This window comes from Medicago sativa, chromosome 5, assembly GCF_051527215.1.
Source record: "Medicago sativa cultivar Bolivia chromosome 5, Bolivia_mono, whole genome shotgun sequence".
In the NCBI taxonomy this organism is placed as follows: Eukaryota; Viridiplantae; Streptophyta; class Magnoliopsida; order Fabales; family Fabaceae; genus Medicago; species Medicago sativa.
Window position 1 is genome coordinate 28,345,076 of NC_140753.1, and position 20,981 is coordinate 28,366,056.

Sequence of the window (20,981 nt, forward strand, 5' to 3'; positions counted from 1 at the left end):
CATAATAGGTGAGGGGGAGGGGCACGGTGAGTTCTTTGTCCTTGGTGAATTGTGAATATAGAGAGATAAGGAAAGTATTGATATACAATGTGGAGTCTACTGCTATGTTTCTCTTTGTTTTCGGTCAAACAAAGCATCTACAGTAAGAATTTCCATCATGGTCTTCACCCTTTCAGGTGTTGATGTGACTATCGTCATACTTTTTAAATTACGTTACAGATTACCATGGCAAAATTATTGCGACTATATTTTATGACAGACCCCCCTGCAATCTAATTTAATTGGGTACAAACACATTAGAGCACCATTATCGGTGGTGTCTTTTGGCAATTTATGCTCACGTGTAGCTACTGGTGTCAGGAAGGCATGGATAATTAGATAATAGTTGGTGTCTTTTCTTTGCTACGTTTCCAAACTCTACCACCGTATCTTTAGACCAATTCTTTCTTTTTCTCAAGCATTTTTCTCTATAAATTAATCAAACAATAAATGAACATTTTATCTACCATTATAATTGTTACCAACTACTTCATATTACCGTTGCACTTGTATGTGAATTTTTTTTTATTACCGTTGCATATTTAAAATTAGGACCGTTGGACTATTTCAACATATTAACTCCCTTTATCAGTTTTTTTCTCTTTGTTATAAGAGTTAGTTTTAACTTTCTTCAAAAAAAGAGTTAGTTTTAACTACTTCATTTTTTCATTCACAAACTTCACAATCATTTCCAACTTCATTCCCTTCACAAAAAAAAAAAAAACATTCTTAACTTTTCTTTTTATTCACATTCAATATCAAACTTCTCTTCAAATGAATCCTTCCAATCCATCTCATATTGCAAAAATGTTCATGGATTATATGAATGATGGCATGGATGAAGAACTTGTGAGGCTTTACTTTGAAAGTAATCCGCAAGAAGAGTTTGCAAGCTCAAGCAGGCCTAGACGCCAAAGAAGGAACATAGAGAGGAATCGTGAAGAAGGACATACGCGGTTATTCAATGATTATTTTTCAGAAGCTCCGGTATACACGGATGAGCAGTTTCGTCGAAGGTACCGAATGCGTAAACATGTCTTCCTTCGCATAGTTGAAGCTCTTAGTCAACATGATGAATATTTTCAGCCGAGGGTTGACGCAACTGGTAGATCAAGTATTTCACCCCTACAAAAATGCACTGCCGTTATTCGTATGTTGGCGTATGGAGCATCTGCCGATAATGTGGATGAATATTTGAGAATTGGTGAAACCACGACACTAAAATGTGTTGATAAGTTTACAAGAGGTGTGATCAGTGTATTTGGGCCACAATACTTGAGAAAGCCACTGTTATGCTTGAAGCAGTTGCTTCACAAGACTTATGGATTTGGCACACATTCTTTGGGGTAGCGGGTTCAAACAACGATATCAATGTGTTGAACCAATCTGATGTCTTCAACGATGTTATGCAGGGGCGAGCTCCTGAGGTCCACTTTTCAATTAATCGTACAGAATACAACATGGGGTATTATCTATCAGATGGCATTTATCCCGAATGGGCAACATTTGTGAAAAGCATCCCAATGCCACAGGGGGATAAGAGAAAATTGTTTGCCCAACATCAAGAAGGTGCTCGAAAGGATATCGAACGAGCGTTTGGAGTTCTCCAATCCCGATTTGCGATCATACGTAACCCAGCTCGATCTTGGCACTTGGATGCACTAAAACGTATAATGGATACGTGCATCATATTACACAACATGATTGTTGAAGATGAACGTGGCACATATGGTGGAACTTTTGATTATTCTTATGATCATCTAGGAAATGACCCGACTGCACCACCAGATGATTCTAATAATGATTTTCAAGAGTTCTTGCGTAGAAGACACAATGTTCGCGATAAACAAATTCATCGACAACTTCAACAAGACTTAATAGAACATATATGGGAACGTTTTGGGCATGAGAATATCCACAACTAAAAATTATTTTAAACGTTCATGTATTTTTTTTAACGTTTATGTATTTTTTTAAAAAATTTTGTGCTAGTAGTTTATTTTAACGTTTATGTGTTTTTTATTGTATTTTCTTATAACTTATTTGTGTCAAGTAATACGTTATTTAATATATTTTCATTTAATTTTATTGATTTTTTGGATATTTTAATTCATTTCGAGTATATTGTGAGATACATTTTATATATTTTGATTATACATTTTATATATTAATGCAAAATATAATTTGAAATATATTGTAAGATTAGTGGGACCCATTGTAAGTTTTGTAAGAGTGGTATGGATATTTAGAAAATGTAGTTGAGTGGTTTAAATAATTGGAAAGTGTGAAGTAATATAAAGTATTACATGGGGCCCATTTATACCACTCATGTAGAGTGGCATGGATGTGGGTGCTCTTAATACTTGTTGAAACTTGTTACCAACCCTATCAGTTATCGGAAAATACTTAGGTGTCTTTGGTTTTAGTGTTTTAAATGTTTTTAATTCATTTTAGACGAGAGAGAACGATAAATGAATGATTGAAATAAATTATTTAGATAAAAGTGAATGAATGGTCAAGAGAGATATATAAACAAAGACACTAATGACACCAAAGTCAAAGGCACACAAGTCCAACCCATCAGTTATCCTCTAACTCTTATCAACTTGTGAACCATATGCTTCCATGCAACTCACCATCCTTACTGTCTTTTTCCTTCAAAAATAAATAAATAAATCATTATGGTATTTTCTTTGATGAATTTGAGGTAATTTATATTTATTAAAGAAAAATCTGTTTTCTTCATTTTTATTATTAAAATCAGTTACCATTTTCATCCCGTTAATTTAACATGTGATTTTCATATCATTTGTTTCATAATCGAATCCTACTCGTCATTAGGGGTAAATTACCACCAATTCATCAAGGGATAATCTTGGCATAATTGATATAGATTATTTTTCTTCTTCTTACAATCAGTAATCATTTTTATCTCAAGAACATCAAACTTCTTCTTCTTCTTCTTCTTCTTCTTCTTCTTCTTCTTCTTCATTCAATCAATAGACGATCTTCGTCTCCTCATTCGTTTCAGATTCAAATCCTACTTATCATCGGGGATAAATTACCTTAATTCATCAAGAAGTAATTTAGGCCTCACCCGAATGATATCTTCTGATTATTTTAAGCACAACTAGTGATCTATTAACCCCATTAGTTTTTGTTATATATCTAGAGTTTTTGAAATATTTATTTCTAATGGAAAAAGTAATTCAAATTATTTATTTAATCTTATACAATATAATCATCAACGTCGCAAATTTATTTTTTTTGAAATGGCAAATATTATTCTTGTCGAGTATGTGTAAGACGCACAAAAATTCACGGATGGAACGTGACAAAATACAATTATGATGCCGCATATATACGGAACACCACCCCACCAAAATAAACGGAAAAAACGAAACCATGAGGGCCTCGAACAATGAGGCTGAGATATACTTGTAAGAACCAAGCATACCCCTGCCTCAAACCCGATATAAACCCCCAAAAAAACCTGACCGCTGTAACACCCTACTTCTAATAAGCGGTAAAACGCTCGAATATACAAATATATTCTAGAAATAGATGTTACGTCATCAACCAAAAACAAAACATACATGTATAAATTGTCAAGTCTCATAAACATAGCAGCGGAACATATATATAAACCATGTGAATAACATCTCCAAAATCTCATGACAATAAATACATCTCTCAGATACAATCAATATCTCAACTCCAAAACTATATAAGCAAAACAAAATCCAACATGCAAGTACTATCCTAGATCAGAGCCCTAATCTAGACACTTGCACATAAAAAGAGGAACTCCGCTCCTCGGCAACATCAAGCAAAACAATCTAAGCACCCTGCACTCCATCTACCCGTCCATACAGAAAGGTATGTGGTAAACCACTGAGGGTTAGCATTACATCATCATAATCCATAGAAAAATTAACAAGAACAATGGGAATGAAAGATAATTCAAGAATGATGAATGACAAATCATACATGTACTCACAAGTGTTCACAACACTCATATCATTCAAGATCATTCAATATCAACATCCCAAATTCATATCAACAAGTGTATCATACATGTATCACAATTCCAACCATGTCAATTAACAATTAACAAATTCAATCATCATGCACAACTCAAATGCATTTCAATTCACCAACAATGTATGCAATGGCTCTAGACTCATCTAGATGCATGCGGTACCATATCACCTCAAGGTCGTCACCTTCGATGCAACAAAAACATCGTAATCACCTCAATTGGATATAAAATCCACCACCATCAGTCATGAATGCATGAACATATGACTCGACTACAATGCATATGTTCACACAAACAAATCACCTTAACAATGAATGCATGAACATATGACTCGACTCAATGCATATGTTCATACAAAATTCTCCACACCATGCATATACAATTATGCATTCATCACCAAAACTATGCATATACAAGTATGCAATCATCACCAATATCATTTAATCAAGTATACACACACCAACAATTGCACATACATTCAACATACATATATTCATCATCAATGAACAAGTATACAATCAACAATATTATCTTCCTCACATAGTTCACCATATACAACCAATACTTTCCATGATTCGGATAAGGAAGACAAATACACAAGAACAGGATATATAACCTCATCATCATTCAACATCCACTCACAAGTCTACATTTAATCATGGGAATCCATATACCAAAAGGTTCAACAATCAAATCAATTAAGTTCACAAGTTCATCTCATATTTCTCAACCTTGAAAATAATGAAGTTAAGAACCAAAACCAACTTAACAAGCTCAATTGTCTATGCCATGTGTTCTCACAATTCACATATGTGTGCAGTAGAGATTACATAAGCATTTCATTGGCCACATATGAAGAATTCACAAATTTACGAAGTTCGTCTCACATTATCATTTTGCAAAATCAAAACATTTTTCAAAGGGAATATCAAATTTGATTAAACAAGACATAAGTTAAATACTCATAAAACACCTCAATTTAACCTCTAATACTTAAGTTTTGAATTTTAGAAACCAACCACAGGTTTTGGACTAACTTGGAATAAGTTATGCTAAGTTTTCTTAAAATTTCCTCAAAACCCACTTGGAGTATTTACGTCATAACATAAAATCCATAAAACATTTTCAAGTCAATCCAAAGCCATTGGAAAGCTAATTCAATTATCTACAACTTTTGTGTTTACTTCAAAATCCAAATCAAAACAAAAATGTAAGAAAAAGAAGCAAGAACGCAAAACAGGGCGTGCTGTCTGAACAGGCTCGCTTCTGAACCGGCTCGCTTCTGAACAGGAGCTTATGAACACGAGCTTCTGAACAGGAGCTTCTGAACACGAGCTTCTGAACAGACTTGCTTCTGAACGAGCTTGCTTCAGTTCAGAAATTAAACTTTCGGGTTCAACCCATTTTCACCCAAAAATCCCGATTTTGATTACCCCAAGTCCTAAAACGTGTTCCAGAAAGTGTTTATGGGTCAAAGTATCTTCAATACACTTAAACAAACATGAATCAAGCATTAGAAACAACAATCCAACTCATTTCACCAAAATCATAAGATTTTCTCAAAACACCAACAAACTTAAAATTTCTCCACAAATCCATAAACAACGATTCCAGTTTCACCAAATTGATACCAACAGTTCAACAATCATCAATAGCAACTAATGAATACAAATTCATGCTTAACACAACATCACAACATCATTTTTCATCAAATTTGCTCAAGAACACAAAGTTATCAAAAGTATGCATTTCAACATGTTAATTCACATACAATCATACAATTCATGTTCTCAAACATAACAACAACATTCATGCATGAATTTACAACAATTAGATTCAATTCATCAATTTCACAAAAAATGGGTAAAGAGGAAAAGTTATGAATTATGGTTGAAATCTAACCCTCTTACCTCTAGCACCAAGAATCTCTAACCCAAGCTTCACTTTAGCTCCTAGATGATGAATTCCCCTCTAGCCTCTAACCCTTGTTCTTGTTCTCCTCTCTAGACTCTAACTTCCTTCTCTTGTGTTTGTGTGTAAATGAGTAAAGTTTTCTAACCCTAATCCTTAAAGACTAAGCTTGTATACTCCCTCTCCCTTAATGGGCCTTAAACACACTAAAACCAATAATTAACGCACTAACGGTAATTAATTAGCAACCTCGGCTCTAATTAATCATCACACACCGATAACTCAACTAATAAAACGGTTCTATCTTAAAAACGATAAAAACACTATTCTCCCAAAATTACTAATTACCCCTCAAAGCACAAACATACGAAAATGCACACAATTAAAATAATACACATATTAAAATAATTAAATAAACAAACGCTAAAATTGGACTGTTACAACCGCACCCTTGCTTCAGCAACAGGAAACAACAGACCACTCCCTGCCAAAAAAAAACACAGAAAATCAACATAAACAGCAAGGGAGAAACGGTACCAGCAGCACAACCAAACTGCAGAGGGGCTGCTGCCAACTTGCATAACCAAATCTGCACACACACCAACAGTCAAAAAAAAACTACCTCCTCCCTATACTACCAAGGCAAGAGATAAGATCCCAACTCCATTCATAGAATAAGCAAACCGGGTATTGCGTCCTACTCAACACCCATCTCCAAGAAAGCACCTTAATTTCCTCCACCACATCCTCCACCACGGGAATCTTCCTATTAAAAATGTTGTCATTCCGTGCTTTCCACAAAACCCATAGCGTTGCAAGCCAAATAAGCCAACGGCCCTTTTTAACCTTCTTATTTCGATCCCAACCTCCCCAACACTCCCAATGGACAAAAAGGTTAGGAGGGGTTAGGAAGAAGCACTCTAGCCACGTCATAATAGTCGACCACACTGAGGAAGCGAAATCACAATGAAGGAAGATATGGAGTGTGGTTTCCTCCATCCTCTCACACAACGCACACAAAATGGAATCTTCCGCCGGTAACACATTACGCACGACAAGGTTCACCTTAGATGGAACACGGTTGAGGAGAACCTTTCAAGCAAAAGCTGCCACTTTTGAGGGAACCGGAATTTTCCAAAGATGTTTGAACACCCATTTTTCTTCCTCCTGCCACCTATCTTCACCCCAAACTAAACCTTCCAACCTATTATATGCTGACTTAACCGTAAACACTCCGGAATTTTCTAAACTCCACCTCCAAACATCCTCCTCTTGCAACCACACCATCCCTTCCAAGTCCTCTTTAAACGTCACAATTAAGTACCACTAGGTCATTATTTGCGACTAAGTACATCGTAATAGATTAACTTTTGTCATCGTCAACATTATCATATTCAACAATATCATTATCAACATTTTTGTCTTCAAAAATAACGTAAATGATTAATTATTCTATTAAAAGTTACCAATTACACTTAATTACAATATCGTTTGAAAAAAAAGTTGTTTGCTCCTTATTTGAAACTTAAGTAAACAAATAGAATTGCAAGTTATAAAAATAAGTTGATTTCTATGAAGAAAAATAGAATAATTACATATATATAAATATCATATATGAATATCAGAATTATGCTCTGTCACTACCTAAGTGTCTAAATCAGGGTTCTGCTTCAAAGGAGACAAATGTTATGTACTATAGTAAAACTAAATAGTGAATAGAAAATAACTGAATAAAAGACTTTAAATTAAATTATTATCCAACAAACAAAATAGAGGTTATTTTAGAACCCTAGTCTAAAAAGATTTAGTTATCCATGATAACTAAAAACAAATTATAACAGAAATAAAACATACCTTAGAAAAACCTTGAGTGAGTAAAGAGACTCCTCCCTTGAAGCTCGTAGTGCTTGCCTTCCTCTTGAACTGCTTCGTTATGAATGAGAAATTCTGAATGAGGAATGTGGTATTTATAGGGAGAGTTTCCACCTTAACTTGGGCTAAAATCGAGGACTTTTTGCACCAAAAAGTCACGAAACAGCGCCTTGGGCCGCAAGGAACAGGCGCCTAGGACCATTCGCCAAACGTGTGTGAGAGGAGTTTCAGGCGCCAGACGTCTACTTTCTTGCGCCAGGCACCCCAATGTAAGTTTCTGGGTGCCTGGTGCCCCACTCTGTGCGTTGGGCGCATGTGAATGCCATCCAATGATGAAAACGACTGTTTCTTCGCTTTTTTTTAGGTGTTTGCTTTTATGTAAGATGTATTGGAACTTGGTAACAAAATTCCTCCCTCTGTAACGTCTTCTAAGACCTATTGAATCTTCGTTTTTTATCTTCTCAAGAACTTCACAAATCCTGAGATGTCTTGCTTTGCCGATATGCATAATTTCTTCGTGAATGTACAACAAAACATCCTAAAATTGCTATGTTTCGGGAAGAATAGAATTATATACTCAAATATAGAATACATTATAAATGTCTCAAAATCATAAGCAATTGATCTAATACTCCTATATTATGCTTGCAAAACCTATTAAAAATGACTGAAAAAGGTGCTAAGAATAATTTGTTGGGAAAAGTGTTTCTCGGCCATCGAAGGTGCTTTAACTTTTCTCCCTGGAACTTTCTAGAATTGCTCGCCTTCACTTTGCTTTGGTTTGCCGAGCAAATGTATTTGTGTCCAAATTATTTGCTTGCTTGTAATCTTGTTAAAAACCTACATAAAGAAATAGTAAAAAGATCATAGAAGCATCATGGTCTATACTTATAAAAATACACATATTTACATTAAATTGGGGTTTTTGTATTATTAGATAACTTGTAAAACAAGTTAATAAGTGCTATTGAAAAGAACCTAAATTTGGAATCTATCAGTAATTTTAGTATGAGCATTCCATAATTCCAATCTTTTATTTTGATGTGGGGTTTCAAACCTTAATTAAATCTTATTGTTTTCATTCAAATAAAATATGGATATGATTGTTTGACCTTGGCTGAATCAAGGTAAAAATTGATAAGGCATTACAAGGTAAAACAATTATATGGTTGTGATCATTTGAGACTGAAAACATCAACAAGGAAATAAAACTGATTTGATGCCAATATAAGAATTAGGTAACCATGACTTATTGGGTCTTAGCAACATAAGAACCATGAGAATAGGGAATAATGTCTGTAAGGCAAACCTTTGTTCCTTGAAAGAGGATATAAATAACTTTATTGTTACCTCACCTTTGGGACTGGATCTCACGTAACATTCAGAACGATTGGGATTTAGATTGTTCATTATATTGTTGTGATGAACTCTAGTAATTCCAAGACAACCTTTATAAATTTTGTATTTAAAAAAGAAAAAAATCAAACATCACACTCTCAAACACAAAACATTCTAGATAAACACTTTAGGAATCATAACCTCGGTAATCACAAGTCCATTCGAATTGATATTTTTATTACGATGATAAAATCGAGCACTTGCGAGTTTATCAAGTACAAAGGAGTGCCTTACCAACAAACCCTCCTATTATCATGGTTGATATTTTTCCAAGACCCATTAAGTCTTATTACATATGTCACCCCAAAGATTTTTATATTTTTCTCGTGTTTCAAAACCCTTGTCTAATCTTATAAGTCTAGAAAAAGCACTGTCTTTCAACATAGGATGATATTCACATCAACTGTTTTTGTTTGGTCTCATCTAACGATCAACCATCTCATAGAGTTGTATGAGGTGAGTGTACATCATTTCCTTTAATATTTTAGCTCGTCTGGTGTTACATTAAGTTGTTGGAAACTCACATGGTCTTAGGTTAGGGTTATATATGATTTCCCTATGTCAAGATATCTAGAGTTGACTTTCCGCGAAGATTTAAAGTCATTATTTTGGTTCTTGCCTCGTTGTTAATTTGTCGAATATTCTTGATGATCTTTAATTATCTACTTTACATCCCTGCTTCTCTTCTCAAAATTTCCTTCCTCAACATTCTTATATCATTTGACTATAGTCGTTATGTCTTACATGTTTGTTCTTGCTTTCTAACAAAAGGATTCGTTAAAGTGTGTTGCCTTTAGCCCATTCTAGAATGTTGTTACACATATTTCTTGATTAGGGTTCATGATGCGTATTGAGACCTCATTGAAGTGAGACAAGTACTCACTTAGGAACTCAAATGAGACGTACCTTACATACAACAAGATAGCTCCGGTGACCGGTTAGTGCTTACTCGTCGAGAATTAGTGCATTAGTTTCTCGGAGAAATCTACATATCTTATGATAAAATGTCGGGTTAGGTTCATAAACCACCAAAGGGCTGCTTCCTTCAAGGTTTTAGTTAGAAACTTTCACTTCAAAGGTTTAGGATCCCCAATTATCGCCATCTGAGTATTAAAGGTTATGAGATGTTCTCGGAGGTCTTTTTCCCATAAAATTCTCCAAGTGTGGAGGTTTGAAGTTTTAAGGAATGATCACATGACACGAAGATTGAGGATTCTGGACCTCTGACTCTAGCTCTTGATCATCGGGGATCTTATTTTGTTGGATTTATGATTGGAGGTTTTTGTTTTGCTGACGTAACTCGATGATCTTTGTTTGATTGGACACCAACATCTCTTCATGTTCGACAGTGATTGTTGATCGTACCATATTTTCAAAGATGATGAGCAATCAATGGGAATATTTTTCCTCTTTTCCCAAAAACTACGCTAAATATTATCCCTTTGATAACATGGGAGAATGTATGTAGGTTAAGCAGTCCTAGAGCCTTGTGTGTGTGCGCGCGTGTGTGCGCACACGTGTGTGTATCCAAATTCATTGTAGCTTAATGGGAGGGATGCGTTTGTTCAAATAACATCCCACATTGTTAAATGTGTAACCAATTGTGCCTTGGTTGCTCTTGCCGAGTTAGACGAGACGTGAATAGGAGCTATCCAACCGAGGGTGTCAGTTGAGACATAGGGTTAAACATATCATGTTCGGGTCATGGGCTTAGGGGCCTTAGAGTCCATGTATGTTAGGGGACGAGTACCAACCTAAAAATTAGAACGATACACAAGCCTTCAAAGCACGAGACCTATGAACGTTTGAGATTAATGTTGTGGTGCCTACGATGTGAGCCAAGTATTGGATGTAGGTAGTATATTTAAAACAAATACAATTTTATAGAGACAAAAAATATATTTAATCCTTTATTTATTTATTTATTTATTTTAAAAATTCGGTATCCGATTTAAGGACCGACTAATCCGAGGGGACCAATCCCACCGCCCACTTGTGGGGGCCCTGTTCTAAGCCAGAGAGAAGCTCTGTATGGACTTGCGCACCGAAATTGGCAACAGAGGGAATCGAGGGGGCCCTGTTCTAAGCCAGAGCGAAGCTCTGTATGGACTTGCGCACCGAAATTGGCAACAGAGGGAATCGAACCTGAGACCTTCAGAGGAGCACACTCCAAGATCCCAAGCCAACCACTAGGCCAATCCCAAATGGGTTTATTTATTTATATTTTGTTGTAATTTTTATCTCTTTCTTATAGTGTTGTATTCTACATTTTCAATATACCTAAGAAATTTAACAAAACTACACAACCAATTATGATATTGTTTTATTCAACATTATTGTTGTAAGAATTTCTGCAATGGGTTGAGCAACATGAAATTCTAATATTATGGTAATAATAGGATTGTGTGAAACAGTAAAAATGTTACTATTTCTTAACATTTTGTATTCGATTAAATTAATGTTTATATTGTTCAAATGAAAGGATATTTATATCAATGTTTAGATTTTTTTTATTTTTAAAAATAAATAGTAAGATTAATTTAAAACAATTTTTTTGAGGAAGATTAATTAAAAATTGTTTTGTTAAGTTCTTGGAAAGATTCTTGTCTCTTAATAATGTCAATAGCCACCTCCACAAAGCCAACAGATTTTTGAAAAATCAATTAGAATAAATCATCTACATCTCCTTACACCTTCAAGTTTTCTATATAAACAAGTCATGAATGTAAAATTATTACATTGCAAATATATATTGCAATATCAAAACTTAAAACAAGAAGTAGAGAAATATGGGTTTCACCGAAAACCAAGAGGCTTTAGTTAATAGCTCATGGGAAGCATTTAAACAAAACCTTCCTAAATACGGTGTTTTGTTCTACACTATGTAAGTTTTACATATTTTGAATGTTTTTAACTTGTATTTTCCCTTTTGTTGATTGTCGAGAACAAATTAATAATTTTATTGTTGTTTTTATTAAAATAGTATATTAGAGAAAGCACCAGCAGCAAAGGGCATGTTCTCTTTTCTTAAGGATTCAGCTGGAGTACAAGATAGTCCTAAACTCCAAGCCCACGCTGAAAAAGTTTTTGGAATGGTGAGTTTAATCCAACATATATGTAATTCAACATCAATTCACTTTCTTTTCTTCTTTTTTTTTAGTCTACATTCGGTGTCAATATTACTTTTAAAATTAATAACTATGAAATCTTATTTTAAATCATTGTCCTTCATATATGTGTATTATAGTAATTGCATTGCAATGTATATTTAATATTTCATATTTAATTAATATATGTAACATTGTATAGTGTTATATATATATATATATATATATATATATATATATATATATATATATATTGTTGTGTGAGATAAAAAAGATAAATAAAAAAACTTACCCGACGGTAGTTAACTGCCGATATTCCTTGTTCTGTGGTAATTAACTGCCGAAGTGGCATTTTTTTAAGCATAGATCATGCGGCAGTTAACTACCAATAGAGGTAAATGTATAATTTCTAGGTATTTCATAACAAAGGCTGAAGTGGGAACAATAAGTTTAAATTTTTAACTCCAAGATCCGGATATATTGCCCGTCATGTTTGACATTATTACTTTTATTAATTCAATCCTTTATTAATATATTATCTTATTTTTATTTTACTAGTTGGTAAGATTGTTTATTTCTATCCCTAGATATTTTTTCTTCTTCATAATTTATAATCACAGTCTATTAATATAGGAATATAATACCAAATTTAATTATCATTTTTTTAATATTTTCTTTAACATGGACATTATCTATCTTAAGATGTTTATATTTTTTGAATTATAGGTACGCGACTCGGCCGTTCAACTCCGAGTAAAAGGAGAAGTGGTTTTGGGTGATGCTACACTAGGTGCTATCCACATCCAAAAGGGAGTTGTTGATCCTCATTTTGTGGTATGATAATCTAATAAGATATTTTAGTGGATGTGTTCTTGAATTTTTTATTGTCTTCTAATTTAATAATACAACAATAAATAAGCATTTTCAGTTCCATTCCATTTATAAAATTTTGATGTAAAGAAGTCAATGAGTATTTTTGATAAGTATTTTTATATTCGTTCACATGCCTATTGTCGAAGTAATAAGTCAATGACCCAAAATTAATATTTTTGGTGTATTTCAGGTGGTTAAAGAAGCTTTGTTAAAAACAATAAGGGAAGTATCAGGAGATAAATGGAGTGAAGAATTAAGCACTGCTTGGGAAATAGCCTATGACGGATTGGCAACTGCAATTAAAAAGGCAATGAATTAAACAAGATGATTTATAGTCATAAATAAATTTAATAAATAAAAATTGTATTACTAAAACTTGTTTAACAAGTTTCTATAATAAATAAATTTAATAAAACTTGCTAAAAAAAGTTTCAATAATAATAAATATTGTTTTTTTTTACAATGACTATGTAATATTGTTTGTGTTTATGCTTGTGAATCTTTTGGTCAAAAAAATCCATGACAAAACCCAAGTTCTAAAGGAGATCAACTTAGTCAAAGAGAATCTCTTTGTTTGGTTTATAAAAGGAAAATAGATGAAAGAAAGCAAGGGACTAAAAGTGAGAAGAAGAAAAAATAATAAAAAACAGGATGATTAAATTTAATTGTTTGGTATGAATAAAAATAAAATATTTAATTTCTTTTTGAAGGAAAAAATAAAATATTTAATTGTTTGGTATGAATAAAAATAAAATAAAATAAGCATATTATAAAACGACAGAAATATTTTTACCTCAAAATGAAATATGATAAAGAGAATACAATTTTATGTCTAATCAATTTTATTAATCTATTAAAATAAAAAATGAATAACATCGGTGAATAAAATAAAATAAGCATATTATAAAACGACAGAAATATTTTTACCTCAAAATGAAATATGATAAAGAGAATACAATTTTATGTCTAATCAATTTTATTAATCTATTAAAATAAAAAATGAATAACATCGGTGAATGGTGCTGAATACTTTTGGTGATTTGGTCTCACGTTCTTAGAGAAGCCAATCGGATTGTTAACATGTTGGCAAGTTTTGGTCTCACTTTGGATTGTTATGCCAAAGTTTTTGAATTTGTTCCCAATAACCTTTCAACCGCTGCTTTTCGATGTTACACCAGTTTCTTTCCCTCGTTGTTTTTAGTTGTTTGTTTTGGGTCTCACTTTGGATTGTTATGCCAAAGTTTTTGAATTTGTTCCCAATAACCTTTCAACCGCTGCTTTTCGATGTTACACCAGTTTCTTTCCCTCGTTGTTTTTAGTTGTTTGTTTTGGGATTTTGGTGGTCACCAAGATTTGAACTCCGGACCTTATATATATGAAGTGTTGTCCATACCAACTGAGCTAAGCTCACGAGTACTGTTTGTTTTGGGGTTAGTAGCCCCTTTTAGTTACCAAAAATAAATTATGTGAAAATTATATTTAATAAATCACTTTTTACAATTTTATTTTATATACTTGATAGATCTATTAAAAAGAAATTAATTTACAATCACTTTGTACACCTCGTTTGGTTTAGACGAAAGCGGAAATATTAATTGTAACTTAAAGTTTGTAGAACTTTTGTGTATCTTCAACGCAATTAAACTACAAACTTCGGTGGATTCATCCACAGAGAGAGCATTGACCTCGTAGAGAGGACGATTTGGAGAACTTCTAAAAATCACAGTGTTTCTATTCCCTTCTCTCACTTTTATTTTTTGTAAATTCAATTTGATATATGATTTAATTTATAATGATTTTTACACACACGAATAGATGTAAGAGTCATGCGTGACATTTTGAATCGATTCGAAGGTGAAAGGAAGATATGGTTCTATTTTGAATCAATTTATTTGTTAAATAAATGTATGATGAATCGATGCATTCTTCAAGATGATGATAAATAGTTTCATTTTTTTTCATCCAAATCATATCTTTCTTCAACAAAACTCAAGACATGTTCTTGAGCATGTGAATCAATTCACACCGTGTAGTTTTACAAAATTTCAGCCTCAAGTGTTCTAAAACCATCCACCTATAAATATAATTTTTCCTCATTTTATTCATTACTCAAGGAATTAAAGGTGGCTCAAGATTATAAAGGATAGAAGAATGTTTCTTTTCTCCTCCAATATCTTGGGAATTTTTCTTGCAATTAACCACTAAAGAAATTTCACGGAATTGGAAAGAGTTCGATAGCCCTCTCTCTCTAAAAAGTTTCGTTCTCCCTTCTCTCTAAAGCTAGCCTTGTCGAACAACATATTTCGTCACCCAAAATTCAAATCCACTGCCAACATCTTGTAGCTTAAATCGATGGTTGTGCAATGAAGGTTTCCTTCCTTCGCACCACCGCTCCTTTTTGACTTAAAGTTGCTCTCTTTCCTTCGGTGGCAGTAGATATGGACGTTTAATCCTCATCAGTCGTCGTTTCTTTTGGCTCACAGTCGTTTACAGGGACATGGTAGTTTTTTCTATCTTAGATCCTTTTCTGGCAGGGTGGTGGTTCTTTTTTATTTGAGCTAGATCTAGTTTTCATCAGATTCTCTCTTTTTTTTCCAAACTTTTTAAATCAGTATCAGGGATGAAGGAGCACTCTTATGTCGTCGTAAAGGTTGGTTCGTTATTTGGTGTTTTTGTATCATTTGGTCAGGACGTTGGTGGTGTTTGTGTTCTGTCGTTGTATTCGTATCCAGCGACTGTTTGGTTATCGTGGGTTTAGGCATGTTTGGAATGTGTTGTTTCTTATGTTTTTGATTAGAGACCGGATGTTTCTTATGTATGTGTTTAGGATGGTTGATTAGGCCTATTTTTGACGTGGTCTAGTACAGTTAAACCTGAAAGGGTATGTTCTATTAAACCCAAAAGGGTCCAGTTCTGTTAAACCCGAAAGGGTCTGGTTACTAACACATTGGACTCATCACTCGATCAGAGTTTTTACGCGTATGTTTGAAACCGGTTGTCTTTGGTGGCTTGATTCTTCAACACTCTGATATTTCTAGATATGTTGAGATCTGCATGTTTCAAGTCATCTTGTCTCCCTGCACGCTGGTACTTAATGCTTGAAAGAGATTTATGCTTACTGCTTTGTTTAGGGAGTTGTTGACACTTGGATTTTGGTGCCGTGTTGGTGGTCGATCTAGTCGCTGAAATTAAATCCTAACTGTTCTTCGCAGATGTTCACTTTTCATGTTCTTCGCTGAGTTGATTAGTGAATTTTGTTAGGATAAATTAGGGTTGATCACTAAGTCTGCTTTATATTGTTGTATTCCCGTTTTGGTTGTAACCCGGGTTAGGTCTAATGTCCCCCAGCCTTTGTATCTTTTTTTATTTTATTTTTGACTAAAAAATAAATATAAATTTCACATAATTCATGTCAATGAAGGGACCTTGTTGAATATTGCTCAAGGATTGCATGGAGTTAAAGATTTGAAGGGTTGGAATTCTAAATTCATGGGATTTGGATTGGTTCAAGTTTGAGGTGGTCTTATTAGAGTAGATCTAGGACATAACATCTTTGGTAGCAAATATTAGCATATCGTGGAGTAGAGAAAGTCTTAGATGAGCAGAGTCTCAAATCAAAATGATTTGGGCACACTCACAAAACATAGAAAAATTTAAATGAGAATGAAATTAAATGATATTAATTGATGTGATTGATTTATTTTTGTTTTAATTTTTTCACTTTATGTGAGTGTACCTAAATCTTTTTGATTTGGGGTTGTGACTATATTAGACTTTCTCCGTGGGGTATTATTTGTAACAAAAATCTTGTAGCATTTTTATGCATCTTCAACTAAGTGAGGATTGACCTCATAGCAAGAACGATTGGGAGGACCTCTATAAATCACAGTGTTTCTCTTCTTTTCTATCTATTTTGCTTTTTGCAAATTTTATTTCATCAATGAAGATTTGTTTTACAAGTACTGATCAACTCAATAGACTTGCAATCAACTTTTTTTTTTTTTTTGACGTTGAAAAACAATTTCATTAACGAAAGTCTGACAATAAATCAAATGCCAAGACTGCAGAAATACAAGGTGGAGTTTCTTCGACCCATATGCAATCTAAATTCTTAAGAGCATATTTAGCTAAATAATGAGCATATGCAATCAACTTGTTTGTAATTTAGTCATTGATCAAATTCATTTATGTTCTTGTTATTAACGATTTATTGTTTAAGAATAAGTTTGGTTTGTGTTCTTATACTTGGGTATGCCGATTGGTGGTAATCCTCGACGTTTGTGTTTCTGGGATCCTGTTGTGAATCGTATAAAAGCTAGACTGTCGGGTTGGAATAGTCGTTTCCTCTCTTTTGGTGGTCGTTTGGTTCTTCTCAAATCTGTCTTGACTTTTCTGCCTGTCTATGCTCTTTCCTTCTTCAAAGCTCCGTCAGGTATAATCTCTGCCATTGAATCTTTTTTTAATAAATTTTTTTGGGGTGGGGGTGAGGAACACAGGAAAATATCTTGGATAGGCTGGAGTTATGTTTGTCTCCAAAAGGAGTTTGGAGGGTTAGGGGTTAGACAGTTGAAGGAGTTTAATAGTGCCTTACTAGGGAAATGGTGTTGGAGGATGTTAGTGGATAGAGGTGGTTTTTGGTATAGAGTTTTAGTCGCTCGTTATGGCGAGGTCTGTGGGAGGTTGGAGGATGGGGGCCGGAGTTGTTCTTCTTGGTGGCGGGAGGTGAGGAGGATTAGGGATGGGGACGGTGGTGATGGGGGAGGTTGGTTTCAGGAATGTGTTACTAAGAAGGTGGGGGATGGGAATGATACTCTTTTTTGGTTTGATACTTGGTTGGGATCGGTTCCTTTTTGTGTTCGTTTTCGTAGGTTGTTTGAGCTTTATGAAAATAAATCTGTTACAGTGGCAGGTTTGTTTTCTCTTGGGGTAGAGGAGGGGGGTGAGGCGTGGCAGTGGAGGCGGAGATTGTGGGCGTGGGAGGAGGAGATGTTAGAGGAGTGTAGGGCTCTTCTGCTTGATGTTTCTTTGCATGTTAATGTTTCAGATCAGTGGCTGTGGATCCCGGACCCCACGCAGGGTTACTCTGTTCGGGGGGCCTATTCCGTGTTGACTTCTAAAGATTTACCTCTGGTGGACTCAGCAGCGGAGATGATTTGGCACAGACAAGTTCCTTTGAAGGTATCAGTTTTCGCTTGGAGGCTTCTTCGTGATCGTTTGCCTACCAAATCGAATCTGATTTACAGAGGTGTCATTTCACCAGAAGCTGGTTTGTGTGTCTCTGGATGCGGTGCTTTGGAATCGGCGCAACATTTGTTTCTTTCTTGCTCTTCCTTTGCTTTACTTTGGCCAATGGTTCGTGATTGGATTGGTTTTGTTGGAGTGGATACTATGTTTTGTCTGAACACTTTGTCCAGTTTGTTCATTCAACAGGTGGCAGTAAGGCTACAAAGTCTTTTTTCCAGCTTATTTGGCTACTCTGTGTCTGGGTTTTATGGACTGAACGTAACAACAGGTGTTTTAATAATACTATTACTCCTTTGCCCAGGTTGCTCGACAAAGTAAAATATTTGTCTTTAGGTTGGTTGAAAGCTAGAAAAGCTACTTTTTTGTTTGGCACTAATACATGGTGGTCAAGCCCTTTACAATGTCTGGGTATTGGCTGAGTTGGTTTTCTTGTTGTACAGACTACTGAACTTTGTTGTTTTTTGGGAGTCTTTGTGGCACGCCTTGTGCTACTGAGACTCTTGTTGTTAATATAATTCCATTTTTGATTGTTCAAAAAAAAAGTTTGGTTTGTGATTTTATTGGATTTGCAATTCCATGTATTAATACTGATTGTACGAATTGATTCAATAGTGAATGTCATATTCAATGTTGAATTACCCGATTCTACGCATTGTTTTACTTTGAATTCATCTATAGTAATGATATTTATACAACCGTATATAGTAATGATATTTGTACAATCATTTTGTGACAGCTTTTAGGACAACGTTTCTTTTTCTTTCTTCTTATTAGTAAAAAAAAAAAAATAGAAAAAGAAAAGGAAATAAGAGAGTAAAAACACAATGTCAGTATAAAAGAGGGATTTGTCCAAAAATTGGCACAAAATAATTATACAAATATTATTTATATTCATCTATTGAATCATCGTGAATCCAATAGTCGAAATTAATTTTGAAAATGTTTTTAAATCCACGTTTTGGCAATATTTTGAAAGGGTATCTATCTAATCCCCTTCTTGTCGATACCTATGTTAAACTCTAAGAAATGTGTCAAACACCTCATTTAGATATCTTACTAAAAAAAATAAAAAATCTCACCAGTAGTTCGATAGTAAATTTTCACACCAGTCTCATTTTAATTGTCGGTTTTCAATTGTGTAAAGTTTTTAAGAAGATGATTATTTGAATTGATTTTAATAGTAAAATCAGTATCATTTACAAAAACATCTTTATTAATTGTAGTTATTTTGATGGTTAAGTTAGGTAAAATTCAATAAATAAATATATGTTAGTGGAAGAAAATAGATACTGCATTCATATTCAAAAGTCCTAACTTGTTCCGGATGTTCATTATTTTGCCAGTTTATGTGTTCTATGAGATTTTGCTTCTAGATGTGATAAATGGGAATAATAACATGTATAAATAATCCTTCAAATAAAAATAAATAAATAGAATAACATAAGAATGGGTCCTTACCTATTTCTACTAGAGATTTGTCATTTTGATACAAAATTTTGACAACAAATTAGATTATTAACACAATTTAAATACGTGGTTAAAGCAGTTTAGTTGGTGGTTAATCAATATAAAGTGTTGCAACTCATTAACCATCAACTAAACACATATCTATTAATCATACAAATTAAGTTCAAATATACTCAATTTTCAAATGTTAAAATATACTTGATATGTTGTGACGTCCAAATACTTGATGCGAGACAGATACGATACCGACCGATACCGAAATTTTTTAAAATTCAAGATACGGTACAACCGTGATACTTTAATAAAAAATTCAATTTAAACTAGATTAGAACTCATAATACAAACTATGGACTAATTTCAAAAACAAAAAAAAAAATAGTTGCAAAACCATCATACAAACATAGAACAATAATAAGGCACACCAATGAAATTGTCTTAATGTGACAATCAACAATACCGGCGTTCTCAAAACAACAAGAGACAAGACATATAATGAACAACAACACAAATATAAATATAAGTAACATTGATAATAACGAAAGTGATAATTAGTCAATTACATATATGATATATCCTAAAATGACAACATTGTTACTTGGTCCGTTACATATATCTAAAAAATAATAGAAATATCATGTATCATGTGCGTATAGGTTTTCAACCGCATATCCCTCACCTATCCCTGATGTATCTGAAAAGTATCGGACAATTATTTTATTTTTTTAAAATAAAATTTAATCTCCAAATACTCTTTCGATACATATCGGAACGTATCAAACAGGTATCAATGCAGAATACGTATCGAATATTGTACGTTATGCATTTTGAAGTATCTGTGCTTCAAAGATGATATTCATTAACCACCGATTGAATTGCATTAACCACATATTTGAATTACGTTAGCCATCTAATCCGATGTCAAAGTTGTGTCAAAATATTATTTCTTTCACGATTGGAATATAGGTACAAGTGGCTACCACATAATGTCTGTTCCTTATACAATCAAGGGTTGCTTGGAGTTAAAAAGC

The 20,981-nt window shown here is 33.7% G+C and overlaps 1 protein-coding gene and 1 pseudogene across 1 annotated transcript; both read left to right on the forward strand.

Annotated features, from left to right (window-relative positions):
- Positions 1 to 329: 329 nt before the first annotated feature.
- Positions 330 to 2,083, forward strand: LOC146921543 (uncharacterized; annotated as a pseudogene).
- Positions 2,084 to 11,987: 9,904 nt separating this feature from the next.
- Positions 11,988 to 13,705, forward strand: LOC146921544 (leghemoglobin-like). Its single transcript, XM_085714927.1, has 4 exons — positions 11,988 to 12,146; positions 12,246 to 12,357; positions 13,096 to 13,203; positions 13,433 to 13,705. Exons 1-4 carry the CDS (start codon positions 12,052 to 12,054, stop codon positions 13,559 to 13,561), a joined length of 444 nt encoding a protein of 147 aa, XP_085571053.1. The 5' UTR covers positions 11,988 to 12,051; the 3' UTR covers positions 13,562 to 13,705.
- The last annotated feature ends 7,276 nt before the right edge of the window (positions 13,706 to 20,981 follow it).